Source organism: Sus scrofa, chromosome 1 (genome assembly GCF_000003025.6).
Source record: "Sus scrofa isolate TJ Tabasco breed Duroc chromosome 1, Sscrofa11.1, whole genome shotgun sequence".
In the NCBI taxonomy this organism is placed as follows: domain Eukaryota; kingdom Metazoa; phylum Chordata; class Mammalia; order Artiodactyla; family Suidae; genus Sus; species Sus scrofa.
Window position 1 is genome coordinate 231186016 of NC_010443.5, and position 16858 is coordinate 231202873.

The 16858-nt window shown below is 42.9% G+C and overlaps 1 protein-coding gene across 1 annotated transcript in view; it reads left to right on the forward strand.

Annotated features, from left to right (window-relative positions):
- LOC106509192 overlaps positions 9836 to 16858 on the forward strand; it is a 75603-nt gene continuing 68580 nt past the window's right edge. Inside the window, exons 1-2 of the mRNA XM_021085100.1 lie at positions 9836 to 9984; positions 10264 to 10301. Coding sequence (XP_020940759.1) covers positions 9836 to 9984; positions 10264 to 10301 — 187 coding nt within the window. The remainder of the gene's footprint in view (positions 9985 to 10263; positions 10302 to 16858) is intronic.

The following is a 16858-nucleotide window of genomic DNA, read 5'->3' on the forward strand; positions in this document are numbered from 1 at the left end:
CATCATAATAAAAATGGCAAAAGTTAGTGATAAAGAGAGGATCCTAAAGGCAGCAAGAGAAAAACAGAATGTTACTTACAAGGGAACCCCCATAAGAATATCAGCTGATTTCTCTACAGAAACACTACAGGCCAGGAGGGAATGGCAAGAGATATTTAAAGTGCTCAAAGGAAAAAATATTCAACCTAGAATACTCTATCCAGCAAGAATATCATTTAAAATAGAAGGGGAAATAAAAATTTTTCCCAACAAACAAAAACTTAAAGAATACAGCAACACAAAACCCAGGTTAAAGGAAATATTGAAAGGGCTTCTCTAAACCAAAAAAAAAAAAAAAAAAAAGGAAGGAAAGGGAAGAAAAAAGAAAAGAAAAAAAAAAGAAGAAGAGGAAGAACTAGGACTGAGGAAACCGCAATCAGAGAGCAGTCACTCAAATAAGCCAGCATACAGATTTAATCATGAACATGCTTCAAACAAAATAAAATTAAAAAGAAAAAAATAAAAAAGAGTCATCAAAACCATAAAATGTGGTCAAGGGATGTTAGGAAGTAAATAACCCTTTTTGTTTGTTTGTATGTTTCTCTTCTTAATTTTAATATAGTAATGAAGTATTTGAACTTACAGGACCATCAGGCTAAAACACACAATTATGGGAAGGGGTTAGCATACTTAAAAAACAGGGCAACCACAAGCCAAAACCAAATACTGCATTTGCAAAAAATGAAAAAAAAAATATACTCAAGCAGATAATAACAGGAGACCATCCGACCAAAAAAAAAAAAAAAAAAAAAAAAAGAAAGGAAGAATGGAGAACCATAGAATCAACTGGAACACGAGGATCAAATGGCAATAAATAATCATCTATCAATTATCACCTTAAATGTCAATGGACTGAATGCCCCAATCAAAAGACACAGAGTGGCTGAGTGGATAAAAAGGCAAAAACCTTCAATATGCTGCCTACAAGAAACTCACCTTAGGACAAAAGATACATATAGATTGAAAGTGAAAGGGTGGGGAAAAATATTTCACGCCAATAGACATGACAGAAAAGCAGGAGTCGCAACACTCATATCAGACAAAATAGACTTTAAAACAAAAGACATAAAGAAAGACAAAGAAGGACACTATTTAATGATTAAGGGATCCATCCAAGGAGAGGATGTTACTATCATCAACATATATGCCCCAAATATAGGAGCACCCAGATACATACAACAAATATTAACAGACATAAAGGGAGATATGGATGAGAATACAATCATAGTAGGAGACATAAATACCCCCCTCACATCAATGGACAGATCCTCTAGACAGAAAACCAATAAAGCAACAGAGATCCTAAAGGAAACAATAGAAAATTTAGACTTAATTGATATCTTCAGGACACTACATCCAAAAAAAGCAGAATACACATTCTTCTCAAATGCTCATGGAACATTCTCAAGAATCGACCACATATTGGGACACAAAGCGAATCTCAATAAATTTAGGAGCATAGAAATTATCTCAAGTATCTTCTCTGACCACAATGCCATGAAATTAGAAATCAACCATGGGAAAGGCAAAGAGAAAAAACCTACTCCATGGAGACTAAACAACATGCTACTAAAAAACCAATGGGTCAATGAGGAAATCAAAAAGGAAATTAAAAACTACCTTGAAACAAATGATGATGAAGACACAACCTCTCAAAATCTATGGGATGCTGCGAAAGCAGTGCTCAGAGGGAAATTTATAGCAATCCAGGCCTTTCTCAAAAAAGAAGAAAGATCCCAAATTGACAACTTAACCCTCTACCTAAATGAATTAGAAAAAGAAGAACAAAAAAGTCCTAAAGTCAGCAGAAGGAAGGAAATTATAAAGATCAAAGAAGAAATCAATAAAATAGAGACTCAAAAAACAATAGAGACAATTAATAAAACTAAGAGCTGGTTCTTTGAAAAGGTGAACAAAATTGACAACCCCCTGGCCAGACTCACTAAAAAGAGGAGAGAAAGAACCCAAATAACCAAAATTATAAATGAAAAAGGAGAAATCACAACAGATACAGCAAAATACAAAAAACCATAAGAGAATACTATGAACAACTATACGGCAACAAGTTTGACAATCTGGAAGAAATGGACAATTTTCTAGAATCTTACAGCCTGCCAAAACTGAATTAAGTAGAAACAGACCAACTGAACAGACCCATCACTAGAAATGAAATTGAAGAGGTCATAAAATCACTCCCTACAAATAAAAGTCCAGGACCAGATGGCTTCACAGGTGAATTCTATCAAACATATAAAGAGGAATTGGTGCCCATCCTCCTTAAACTCTTTCAAAAGGCTGAAGAAGAAGGAATACTCCCAAAGACATTCTATGATGCCACCATCACCCTCATTCCAAAACCAGACAGAGATACCACCAAAAAAGAAAACTATCGCCCAATATCATTGATGAATATAGATGCAAAAATTCTCAACAAAATCTTAGCCAACCGAATCCAACAACATACCAAAAAAATTATACACCATGACCAGGTTGGGTTCATCCCAGGTTCACAAGGATGGTTCAACATACGCAAACCAATCAGCATCATACACCACATTAACAAAAAAAAAGTCAAAAGTCATATGATCATCTCAATAGACGCAGAAAAAGCATTTGACAAAGGCCAACATCCATTCACGATCAAGACCCTCGCCAAAGTGGGTATAAAGGGAACATTCCTGAATATCATCAAAGCCATTTATGATAAACCCACAGCAAATATAATCCTCAATGGGGAAAAACTGAAAGCCTTCTCACTCAAATCTGGAACAAGACAGGGATGCCCACTCTCACCACTGCTCTTCAACATAGTTTTGGAAGTCCTAGCCACAGCAATTAGACAAACAAAAGAAATAAAAGGCATCCATATAGGAAGAGAAGAGATCAAACTGTCACTGTATGCAGATGACATGATACTATACATAGAAAACCCTAAGGACTCAACCCCAAAACTCCTTGAACTGATTAATAAATTCAGCAAAGTGGCAGGATATAAGATTAACATTCAGAAGTCAGTTGCATTTCTGTATACCAGCAATGAAACATTAGAAAAGGAATACAAAAATACGATACCTTTTAAAATTGCACCCCCAAAAATCAAATACCTGGGAATACACCTGACCAAGGAGGTAAAGGACCTATATGCTGAGAACTATAAAACTTTAATCAAAGAAATCAAAGTAGATGTAAAGAAATGGAAAGATATTCCATGTTCCTGGATTGGGAAAATCAATATTGTGAAAATGGCCATACTACCCAAAGCAATCTACAGATTCAATGCAATCCCTATCAAATTACCCATGACATTTTTCACAGAACTAGAACAAACAATCCAAAAATTTATATGGAACAACAAAACACCCAGAATCGCCAAAGCAATCCTGAGAAACAAAAACCAAGCAGGAGGCATAACTCTCCCAGACTTCAAGAAATACTACAAAGCCACAGTCATCAAAACAGTGTGGTATTGGTACCAAAACAGACAGACAGACCAATGGAACAGAAGAGAGAATCCGGAAATAAACCCTGACACTTATGGTCAAGTAATCTTTGACAAGGGAGGCAAGAACATCAAATGGGAAAAAGAAAGTCTATTTAGCAAGCATTGCTGGGAAACCTGGACAGCAGCATGCAAAGCAATGAAACTAGAACACACCCTCACACCATGCACAAAAATAAACTCCAAATGGCCGAAAGACTTAAATATACAACAGGACACCATCAAACTCCTAGAAGAAAACAGAGGCAAAACACTCTCTGACATCAACATCATGAATAGTTTCTCAGGTCAGTCTCCCAAAGCAATAGAAATAAGAGCAAAAATAAACCCATGGGACCTCATCAAACTGAAAATCTTTTGCACAGCAAAGGAAACCCAAAAGAAAACAAAAAGACAACTTACAGAATGGGAGAAAATAGTTTCAAATGATGCAACTGACAAGGGCTTAATCTCTAGAATATACAAGCAACTTATACAACTCAACAGCAAAAAAACCAATCAATCAATGGAAAAATGGGCAAAAGACCTGAAGAGACATTTCTCCAAAGAAGATATACAGATGGCCAACAAACACATGAAAAAATGCTCAACATCGCTGATTATAAGAGAAATGCAAATCAAAACGACCATGAGATACCACCTCACACCAGTCAGAATGGCCATCATTAATAAATCCACAAATAACAAGTGCTGGAGGGGGTGTGGAGAAAAGGGAACCCTCCTGCACTATTGGTGGGAATGTAAACTGGTACAGCCACTATGGAGAACAGTTTGGAGATACCTTAGAAATCTATACATAGAACTTCCATATATGACCCCGCTATACCAGTCTTGGGCATCTCTCCGGACAAAACTCTACTTAAAAGAGACACGTGCACCCGCATGTTCATTGCAGCACTATTCACAATAGCCAGGACATGGAAACAACCCAAATGTCCATCAACAGATGATTGGATTCGGAAGAGGTGGTATATATACACAATGGAATACTACTCAGCCATAAAAAAGGATGACAAAATGCCATTTGCAGCAACATGGATGGAACTAGAGAATCTCATCCTGAGTGAAATGAGCCAGAAAGACAAAGACAAATACCATATGATATCACTTATAACTGGAATCTAATATCCAGCACAAATGAACATCTCCTCAGAAAAGAAAATCATGGACTTGGAGGAGAGACTTGTGGTTGCCTGATGGGAGGGGGAGGGAGTGGGAGGGATCGGGAACTTGGGCTTATCAGACACAACCTAGAATAGATTTACAAGGAGATCCTGCTGAATAGCATTGAGAACTATGTCTAGATACTCATGTTGCAACAGAAGAAAGGGTGGGGGAAAAACTGTAATTGTAATGTATACATGTAAGGATAACCTGACCCCCTTGCTGTACAGTGGGAAAATTAAAAAAAAAAAAAAAGAATGGGGTCTCCATTTCCCCCAGTCCCATGGAGCTCTTGCGCACAAGCCCCACTGGCCTTCAATGCCAGATGCTCGGGGGCTCTTTCTCCCTGTGCCAGATCCACACAAGTGAGAGTTTGATGTGGGGCTCAGAACTCTCACTTCTGTAGGTGAGTCTCTGAGAACCAGTTAGTTTCCAGTCTGTGGAGCTTCACACCCCAGAGGTATGGGGTTGTTTATATCGCAAAATCACCCCTCCTACCTCTGATGTGGCCTCCTCTTTTTCTTCTGGAGTAGGGTATCTTTTTTAAGGTTTCCGGTCCATTTTGGTGAAGTGTGCTCAGTCTTTAGTTGTGAATTTTGTTGTTTTTAGGAGAGAAGTTGAGCTCCAGTCCTTCTATTCCGCCGTCTTAATCCTGTCTATTAATTTGCCTTTCTTTCATCTTTCCTGCTTTCATATTTTACATACTGGTCTTTGGGTACTGGGTCTGAAAATAGCTAGATTTAATCTATTAGAAAACTATCCCAAGGTAAAAATAATAAGGTTATTCCTGGTATTGCCCTTCTGGCCTTTTCCATTTTAACCTCAGCAGGAGGAGCACAAACTTTACTGCTATGCAAAGGACTCAGAACTGAATCAGAGCAATCCCCAAATCAGCTGAAGTTAGTCTGTTAGGTCTGTGCAGACTGAAAGCATTAAATAATCATTTCCAGTTACACCCTCTCGCCATTGCCCATTTGTCTCTAGTTTCCTTGTCCAGGTTCCTCTCTTATACCCTGAAAAACTGGCCCAGATCTAACCTTGGAGCCTCCACTTGGGTAAGTCATTATTGTCATTACCTCCTTATAGTTTCTTAAGCATCCCTCCTGTTTAGGGCTGAATTCCAGTCCTATGTGATTTCAAGCAAAAACTCCCATCCATAGTCACACATCCATTCATCCAAGTTTACTTATTTATTTAGCAAAATGGGGAATCATATTGGCAAGATCATTATTCTCAAGCAATTTTGAGCCTAGTAGAGAAATTAAAATGTGAACATGCAGAAATTAAAATGTAGAAACTCTGGGACATGTGCTTGTCAGGGTTGCCAGATAAAATACATGATGCCCAGTTGAAATTACATGACTCATTTGTTAGATCTGATAGTACTACCACTGGGGAAAGTGTTGGGTGCAGGGGAACACACATGAGGAGGATCAGGGAACTCTTTCTAGAAGACCTGCCATCTAGGCCAGCATGAGAGGGGTTAAGTCAGAAGAAGCGAAGGATAGAGGAGTGTTTTGTGAAGAAAGAAAATAGCACATGTGAAGGCCTGGACTTGAGAGCTGCCCCAGGAAATCCAGTGGCTTGAGGTTCAGGATGTGGGAGCTTGGAGGATAGGGGAGTCAGTCAGGGGAGGGAAGCCTGCAGAGGCAACAAAGTCCTGCCATGGAAACAGGACTGGATCCTAAGCACAACGGGCCAGCCATTGTAGGACTTGAAGCAGCAACTCCACAGACTGGAAACTAACTGGTTCTCAGAGACTCACCTACAGAAGTGAGAGTTCTGAGCCCCACATCAAACTCTCACTTGTGTGGATCTGGCACAGGGAGAAAGAGCCCCCGAGCATCTGGCATTGAAGGCCAGTGGGGCTTGTGCGCAAGAGCTCCATGGGACTGGGGGAAATGGAGACCCCATTCTTTTTTTTTTTTTTTTAATTTTCCCACTGTACAGCAAGGGGGTCAGGTTATCCTTACATGTATACATTACAATTACAGTTTTTCCCCCACCCTTTCTTCTGTTGCAACATGAGTATCTAGACATAGTTCTCAATGCTATTCAGCAGGATCTCCTTGTAAATCTATTCTAGGTTGTGTCTGATAAGCCCAAGTTCCCGATCCCTCCCACTCCCTCCCCCTCCCATCAGGCAACCACAAGTCTCTCCTCCAAGTCCATGATTTTCTTTTCTGAGGAGATGTTCATTTGTGCTGGATATTAGATTCCAGTTATAAGTGATATCATATGGTATTTGTCTTTGTCTTTCTGGCTCATTTCACTCAGGATGAGATTCTCTAGTTCCATCCATGTTGCTGCAAATGGCATTATGTCATCCTTTTTTATGGCTGAGTAGTATTCCATTGTGTATATATACCACATCTTCCGAATCCAATCATCTGTTGATGGACATTTGGGTTGTTTCTGGCTGGAGTGTAGTAGATGGATTAGAAGAGGGAGTGTGGGGCTGGAGAAAGGAGAGTGGTACCTTTTGAGTAATGATAATGAAAGATGGTGGTGGCTGTGAGGAGAGAGGGATAGATGGGCTACATAGAGGATGGATGGTTAGATGTGAGAGGTGACTTTTGAGTAGAGGATGGTTCCCCTCAGTGGGACAGGAGAGGTGGGGAGAAGTGGGAATTGCACTGCCATTGCCCATTTGCCTCAGACCTACTCCCTCCCTCTCGAGTGCTCTCCTTGGTGTCAGAGGACTGACCCTGCAAACCCCATCTCCCAGATTTCCTCGCCAACTCTTTTCCAGGTGGTGTCAACTGAGGTAGGAGATGGGCTTCACGCTAGAGCTTTACAATTAGCCTCTTGTTTATACTTCTGGAGGCAGGAGATAGGTGGGTTCCAGGCTAGGGATTTATAACCAGCCTCCTGTTTATACTCTGAGATAGAAACAATAACCAGAGCAGGTAAATAATTGGACTTTGTCTCCTGTGAACACTTTTCAACAATGGTAATGACAGGAGCAGAGAGGGGCTAAGCCCTGTGTGCACAAAAGAGCAAGATGTCATGTATTTCCCATCTTTGGGGTCAGGAAGACCTTGACCACACATGCAGAGAAAGACTCCTCAGGGTCAGAAAGGGAGGGGGTGCCTCCCCCTGTGTCGTGTCTACCTTTTTCTTGGTCTTTTTGTCTTTTTAGGGCTGCACCCGCAGCATATGGAGGTTGCCATGCTAGGGGTCTAATCTGAGCTACAGCTGCTGGCCTATGCCAGAGCCACAGCACCGCCAGATCCGAGCCACATCTGCAACCTACACCGCAGCTCACGGCAACGCCAGATCCTTAACCCACTGAGCGAGGTCAGGGACTGAACTCACAACCTCATGGTCCCTAGTTGGATTTGTTTCCGCTGAGCCATGAGAGGAACTCCTCTGGTGTTTATCTTGCAATAAGCCCTTGTGCTGGAATCCATCTTGCCTAAAAGATGCACACATATTGGGGAGGGCCCTAGGTTCAATCTGCTGTGAGAAATAAAGCAAGATAGTTGGCCAGAGGTAAACAAAGATCCAGAAGAATTGCCCCATATGTGATTTAATTCACCCCTTTGGCATGCTTCATGCTAGCAAGTTTGTCTACGCTCCTGAGTGTGCTGTTTTACTTCTAAACTGCTTCATTGTGTGCTTTCCCACATGTGCTGTGCTTATAATAATAAACTTTGTGCCTCTTTTTAGTTTTTACGTTGTTGAAACAGTCTTACTTTCAACCTGGGCAAGATTCAGGGCAACTCTGTTTTAGCCTCTAGCCCCAAGTGGTCTAGCAGCTAGGGTTGCTTGTTTTCACCCAGGCTGTCCAGGTTCCATTCCTGAGTGGGGAATTAAGATCTTGCTTCAAGCCACCACTCAGGACTGTCTCTGTGAAATCACAAGCAGTGGGAAGCATTGGCTGGAGGTTAGAGGACAGGAGGCAGGGAGAAGCTGATGTATTTCTCCCTCCTCTTCCACTCTCTCCTCAGGCCCCTGCAGCAGGGCTGATGGCCTGCTTTGCTTTGTGAGTCCCTGCCCCATGAGGCAGCCACTCCCGCTGTGTTTCCAGCTCCTGCCTAGCGACTGCAGCAACACCACTTCCTTCTTTCACCCACCATCCCCAGCCCAGCAGTGGGGCGGCCATGGCTTCCTCTGTGGTGACTCTCTGGGCTGTCTCACCATCCCATTTGGCTTTTTAGCTTTCCCATCACCATATGAAATTTGCCATATCAAACTGTTTTTCTGAGTGAATATTGAGTAATGTGGACATGTCGAATTTGAGGTGCCTTATGAGACACTTAAATGGAGATGTTTAATAGGAAGATGTATACAGACTGAAAGCTGCAGAGAGTGGTCTTGGAAAGATTTAACTGGTAATCAAAACAAAGGGAAAGGGTAAGATCCTCCAGAGAGATGGCATAGAGGATAATGAGCATAGAGCCTTATACAGAATCCTGAGAAATACCTGAAGAAAGATCAGCTCAGAAAGAGACTGAGAGGGCACGGCCAGAGAGAGAAAACTATTAGGAGGGTTGGGTGGAGCAGAAGCCAAGGAAAGAGATCTTCAAAACAGATATTGTTTGAAGACATAACTTGGCTTGGTGGTCAAAGACATAAGGATCGAGAAGTCGTTCCTTGGACTTGTCAGCAAAGTAATTATCAGGGGCTTTAAGGAGATCACTTTGCTGAGAGTGGTGGTGGAGAGGCAGAGACCAGATCTCAGTGGGCAGAAGTGTGGATGGGAGGAGAACAATGAGGCAAGCCAACAAATCCGATGGCCAAGGGATAGAAGAGAGGGGTGGGTGGAAGGACATGAGAGGGGGATGGAGCAGGGCATTTCCGGGAGAGAGCCTTATGGCTCTTGAACTCTGACTGGGAGGGGCCCGCAGTGGAGGAGAATCTGAAAATGTGGGAAGAGATGTTGGCATCGTGAGCCCAGACAGGGTGGCTCCTGTCTTCAGCTGGATGTTCCTTTTCTCTACTTTCCCGCGTAGGCTGTGAAGGTTGCCCCTTGACTCCTTGAACCAGCGGCCCTAGATTCAATTGCCATCCTTTTCTTACTTCTCAGCACATCTGGGTCATATGCTATGTGAAGACAAGAAACCGAAACAAACAAACAAACAAAAAACCCACTAATGGTGGTTAATTTTCTTGAACGATCCCCTAGACATGTACCATTTTGGAGACCTGCACATTGGGTCTCAAAAAGCCAAAGTAGCCCATTTTTCCTCTAGCATGTGGAGAGTTGTGTTTCTTGGAGAACTTGATGACAGGGGTGACTCGCACTTAGGAAAAACGTTGCTTGAAAAGTGCAAAAGGTGAGATACTTTGACTTTGAGAGGCCTCTGAGGCCCTCGATTTCCTAAGAGCTGCCAGATTCACCGCTCCTATTTCCCTCTGACCCTGGTCTGTGAGCTGTGAATGAGAAGGTGCATCAAATCCCTGACATGATTTACATGATAATTTTGTTCTCCCTTTTTTCATTCCGAACAAATTTAATGGAATTTGTATAAAACGCATAGATGGAACATCCATTCAGTGGGGCTTGACTGCATGCTCGTGCCTCCCTTTTGCTTTTTTACGTCTGCCCTCTTTAGCTCTTCAGAACATAACCCCACCCCATTGATCTACCCAGGTGGTTTACTGAGCCTTTCTTCCTCCTTCTCATCTGGTCGTTGTTGGCAACTTGCTTGCCACCATCCCCCTCTTGCAGTAGATTTTAGGTCCAGGGACGTTGGTTCACTCTGAGCAAGTAACTGTCAACTCCATGAACAGGTGGAAGTGACTCAGCAGTGTGAATGAGCCTGCCCTGAGTTAAGTATACCCATGGGGGTCCAGGAGAATGAGGAAGTAGCTGGTCTGCTGAGCCCCAGCCATTCTGAGACACATTCTTGGATCCACATGTTACTACATAGCCAGGCTTGCCTATCTTTGTTCTCTGCCTTGATCCCACTCAGCTTTCTGCTGTCTTTGTCCCTTTGGGGAGAAAGGTCATTATCAGCCTCAGGGTAGTCCCCAAATGCTTCCTACTTCCAAGCCCTATGTAGGCTTCTCAGTCGATTTGCTTGAGTTGCCCTGGCATTCATTATAACAAACTGAGTGGTTTCTGCCCTAGTCTATCTTTCCTGGCTTCCATCCTTGTTGCAATGTTGGAGGAGGTCATTGAGGGGACATGATCTCCAGGTGACCCAAGAGCTGGACCTGGGCAATCGGAGGCTCCTCGACCCCTCCCTTGTCCCTGGAATGTACTTCTGCCCACTACTCCCACGGTGGGTACCATTTTCAAGGATGCAGCCTTGAGAGAGTAATGTGTCATTAAGGGCATCTGGACAGTACACGAGACTGAACCCTGTTAAAATCTCCGTATGAGCTTGAGGTTCTGGCAGGTGGGTGCCCAGATCTATTGTTTTTTCACCAACCAAGATAAACCTTGTAAGTAGGTTCCCTTGCTTGTTAAAACTGCCACCTACTGGAGTTCCCCTGCAGCACAACAGGATTGGGGGTATCTCTGGAGCCCTGGGACGAGGTTATGATCCCAGTCCAGGTTTGATGTCTAGCACAGTAGGTTAGTTATCTGGCTGTGTAGATCACTCAAAAAAAAAAAAAAAAATCCCAGGAACTCCATATGCCTCATGGTGGCAAGAAGGAGGAGAAAACTTGTCCACTGGAGTGGTCTGTCTCTCTTGGGTCTCTCCTTGCCCTCTGTGTATAGTGGCCAGTTTTCAAACCAACACATAAGCTTAATGCCTTGTTTATCCTCCAAGTCTATACAAATCAAATAGTGCCTTTGTGATCAACATTAGACAAAGAACCCAACATATAATTTCCATTGTTGTACTACTTGGTGAAACAGACATGTTTCTTCACACTTCTTGCTCTTTGGACTTTTTTTTTTTTCCCCCAGTTATGTCTGTTTTTCTTCAGATGATTGTCTACTAATTTATCAAAACGTGAATTTGGATATACTAATATATTTTACTCTCAACTTCAGTTTTTATCCTTTGCTCTCCAACAATAATTGGAGGGCTATTTTCAATATATCCACTCAGGGATTCAAAATAGCAAAAGTACTTTTGAAAAATAATGTCATGTTTGCAGAGTGGTTTAATACAGCATATGCTTATGCTCATAATTCTTCCTCACATTCCAGCTTATTGCGACTGAAATTGCTCCTATACCTGTGGTGTCAGCTGCGGGCTGGTTGTCAGCTAGGCTGGGGGACTGACTGATATTTCTTAAGTCCCAGCCGGTCACTGGGGCTTGTACTCGTGGTGGTGGCAGGGCTCCAACAGGGGAATAGAAGCTGCAGGCATCTTGGGACCTAGCTCTAAACCTGCACAACCTCGTTTCTTCTATGTTCTATTGGCCATGGCAACTCACAATGTGAACCCAGGTTCAAGGATGGGGAAACCGACTACCTCTTGTTGGAAGAAACTTTAAAGTCATATTGCCAAGAGAAAAAGGTACAAGGAGCCAATCTGGAGCCAGTTTTGCAATTTTGGATAATTGTTGCCGTCTTCCTCAAGGAAGTCACAAAAAACCTTCATTTTTCAAACATCTTAAGTTGCTATAAATCTCCATCTCTGGTTTGGTAGTCTCTAAAAATTCCCAATCAGTTTTGGTGAGGGGATATTTTGTGACAAGTGTTGTCTTTCTAAAATGAGTAGTTCCGTTATCAAAATTACATTGCTCCTCATACATTATTTACAAGGTTTCCTTGTGTGTATGTGCAACATATTCCTGTGTATATTTTGAGAAATAAATTGTACCAACCTCTTTTTTCTTTCACACCCCCCCAGAAATGCTAGAGAGGCAGTAAAAGTGTCCAAATTTGTGAGAAATTGGAATAATCAGGAGTTACCTGTATGGAAAGTCTGTTAACGATGGCAATTCACACTAGAGTACCTTTCATCTGAGACACTTAGGGTCTGTTAACAGATTAAAAGTAGTAAAAGACACCGATCTAGAGAATTTTCATTATCTTGTGCTCTGAGAACTTGGATTTTCATTGGTTTGAATGGGCCTGAAAATACATTTTTATTACTAGGGGCGTAGAAGCCTCTAGCGGTGTTCTTAATAAAGCAAGGTGAGTTATAAGCAATCATCTGATGGAGGGTAAATGTACCATACTCCATTTTAAGAAAAATACAATATAAAAGTCTTACCATGGAAGAAAATCTTTATGTGATCTTTTTTTCTTTTTTTTAAAAAAAATACTTCAAGAAAAATAAAGACATGACACTATATTAAATTTAAAGCCAGTGACTTATAAGCAAAGAAAAGCAAAGACAGTCTGATTAAGGCTATTGCATTGTTCTGGCATTTTTTTTATACCTCACCCATTTCTGTGACCTTTTTAGAACCCAAGTTTTAGGACCCAGAGAACAACTCCATCTTGATGTAGGACTGAGCAAATGCACGGAGAGATCCTCAATAAATAGGCATTAAATTCTATGTCCAGAAGGGGCCTGGAGATGCCCTCTCTTTACTCCTTGGTAGAACTGTTTTAACCAGCCCAGAAAAACAGCATTTTTTCCTTTAAATCTCAAAATTCAGAGATCCCATGATTTGAACCTACCCCTCACATTTGCCTTGTGGTCTGCTATGGACATCTTTGGAATGATGCGAACTCTGTTTGGGGACCCTGGCCGCTCTCCTGACTCATGGTCTGGGAAGCTGTGGAGGGACGCTGTGCTGAGGGGCCTTCCTCTTTGGGGCTCTGGGCTCCTGAGAGCTTTGGCTGTGTTCTTTTATGGAAACTTCGGTGCTTGACTCCTCTGACCCTCGGTCTCATTGGCAGGATCTGCAGAAGATGAAATGAGCTCATGTGATAGGTATTCAAGTGACAGAGGTAGAGTAGGTGGGGATCAATCTTTGCTTCTTTTTAATTAGTTGCAGAGAAGAAGATGGCCCTAGGAATGAACTACTTGGACTCCAGCTTGGTACCCCTCAAACTTGAATGTGGGTATGCCTCTCCTGTGGATCTTGTTAAATGTGGGTTCTTTTTTTTTTTTTAATATTTTTTCAGCTGCACCAGCAGCATAGGGAAATTCCTGGGCTAGGGGCTGAATCGGGGCTGCAGCCGCCAGTTTACACCATGCCACAGCAATGCAGGATCCGAGCCATGTCTGCAACCTATACCACAGCTCATGGCATCGCTGGATTTAACCCACTGAGCAAGGCCAGGGATCACACCAGCATCCTCCTGGACACTATGTCATGTTCTTAACCTGCTGAGCCACAACAGGAACTACTAATTGCAGGCTTTTATTCAGTAGTTCTGGGGTGGAGCCTGGATTCTGGATTTACAAGCTCCCAGGGAATGGTGACGCTGCTGGATGGTGGGCCACACTTGGATTAGCAAGGTTCTCCCTTCCTGGCAGAGCAGGGTGTCTACCCTGGGGAGGAGAAAACATCTGCAATGTGACTGCTTTAACCTCCCTTCCTCACAGACAAGGGGCCTGTACCACTGTTACAGAACCGGGTTCATTTTGCCAGAGGTGCAGCAAGACAAAACACCAAGATGCTGAAGTTTGTGGCAAAGAGAAGGTTGATTCGTAAGGCAGCCAAGTGAGGAGGAGATGAGAGAATAAGTCTCAAATCTGCCTCCCAGAAGGCAAGAGGCTCTGGGCACCAAGGGGTAAAGAATGAAGAAGTGGGACGGTCTGTGCAGGCATTACTAGACTACAGGTCTCTGTGTGTTTGGAGGGTGGAGTTTTCTGCCCTCTGATGGCAGAGGGTCAAAATGCACTTGCCCAGTTGCAGTATTGGTGGTCCTATCTGTCTTACATGACTTGGCTTATCGAGACTCAGCTGATTCCAAATTCCTGGAAAATAACTGGGAAAACAACTTAGTGTTTATGCTATGTGCCACTCAGAGGACCTGAAAAGTCTTAAAACTACCTTGGTTAGTGAAGACAGGATTTGACCAATCAATACCCATAGTTTCACCACCAGTTCAAGGCAAGTAGAAGAGCCCTATTGGCCGAGTCTGGTTCTTGGCATCTGGAAGTGTAGGCAGATGGTCTGGGTTTAAAAATTGGTTCTCCCACCCTCTGTGTGATCTTAGGTAGATTACTGAACCTCTCTGTGCCTGTTTGACCATCAGCAGGATGGGGATTCTCAGAGTCCCTGTATTGGGGGCTGTTTGGGGGGTTTTCAATTCAATGAGATATAGACACATGTAGAGGCACGTGGTAAGAACCCAATGTATGTTACCTTAGCTCTCATTTTTATTAGGAGGCAGGCATTACTAGAAGACAAGGTTTCAATAGGACTGAATGTGTTTTAAAACAAAAGCTCCTGCAAAAATGTCAGTCTCCTTGCCTTCTGCATCTTAAACACACAGGAAAGAAGCAGGTGCGGTTAAAAAACCTTATACAAGGGGCATCTTGCCTCCACCAAGAGGGTCCAAGGGACAGCTTTGCGGGCCGGTATGTCAGTCCTTGTCGCCCCAGTCCTTTCTTTGATTTCTCCCCCTTATCTTCTGTGGGTGAACTCACCTCTTTCTGCAAGAAGAGAGAGGGGAATGTGCATTAAAACAAATTGATGTGTACCTGGAAACTTGACTACTTTTTAAATTAAAAAAACTCCTGACTGAGAGGAAGGAGCCGATTCAGGATGGACTTTAATTGGCTATTAGTGTGCCTACTGGCAGTGGAAATCACTTGGCCTTTGGCTTCAGACCCTGCCGGGCACCCATGGCAGGCACTAATAGCCCATTAATGCACACCCTGTCAATGCTTTATTTCCTAATTAATACTGCCTGCTTTAAGGATAGGGGAGCACAGCAATGAAACTGTTTCATCTATTGCTTCAGCAATGAAGGAGAAAAAAATGTTATTAGCATCTCATGCTTGTCACAGTTACAGCTGAACTAGAAAATCAGAGAGATCAGCACCGGTTTTATTTTCTTAATCCTCACCTCAGGGTGGAGAAAGGTCAATCCCAAACCCAACTTCAAGATTAGGTCAGGAAGCCCTTGGGTTCCTTATAGTATCTCAGAAATATGGGAGGTAGAATGATAATGTGGGGGGCAGATAAACCTCATTTTCCTGTGAAGCTTGAGGAGAGGGATGGAAAAGAAGAATGACCACAGGCAGTTGGGCAGGTTGTGCACTATACAATACCATAGACATGGAATGTTTACATATATTATTATGACAGCTTTATGACAGATGGAAATAGATGTTTTGAGGAAGTATATTTTTCTGTTTCTCTTAGAGGATAGAGAAGTACTTCTCAATGAGGGTGATTTTGTCCCCTAGGGGATATGTGGCAATGTCTGGGGACATTTTTGGTCATCACAAGTGGCTGAGTGCTACTGGTATCTAATGGGTAGAGGACAAGGATGCTGCTAAAATATCCTACAGTGCATGTCACAGCCCTACACAACAAAGAATTACCTAGCTCAAAATGTCACGAGAGCTGGAGCTGAGAAACCCTGGTCTAGAGGATGAAGGTGAACCTCCTTGACTCAGATATGTTTTCCCTGCTTATTCTGGAGAAATGACTGATGGAGAGGGAGCGAACCATTTCTGACTCTCTCTCCAATATGCTCCAGCAGCCTGCAGTCCATCAAATACCCACAGGCCAAGGGCCCTGGGGAAACCCAAGGCTTCCTGATGGCAGGGCTATGTCTCTGCAGAGCTGTGGATCAGGGCAACAGCCATCATGGAAAAGCCTTTGTGCATCCAGGCTTTTGTTCCAGAGGCCCAGGGGCCTCCAAGATGAACTAGCTTTCCTTGTCTCTCCAAACCTTCCCAAATTGTTTTTTTGTTTGTTTGTTTGTTTTTTGCTTTTTAGGGCTGCACTTGTGGCATATGGAAGTTCCTAGGCTAGGGGTGAAAATGGAGCTGCATTTGCTGGCCTATGCCACAGCAACAGGGGATCCCAGCCGTATCTGCAACCTACACCAGAGCTCACAGCAACGCTGGATCCCTGACCTGCTGAACAAGACCAGGGATTGAAACTGCATCCTCACCGATACTAGTCTGGTTTGTTTCTGCTGTGCCACAACGGGAACTCCCAAAGCTTCCCAAATTGTAAGTCCTTGCCTCCTAAGAATGGGGCACAGTATCCTTAGATTTGCCTTCCACACTGCCTCCTAGACCAGTTTTGTGGATGATCAATTAGGGGATATTGGCAGAAAATTGAGACAAAACTCTCAGCCTCGTGACTGGGTTCAAATTC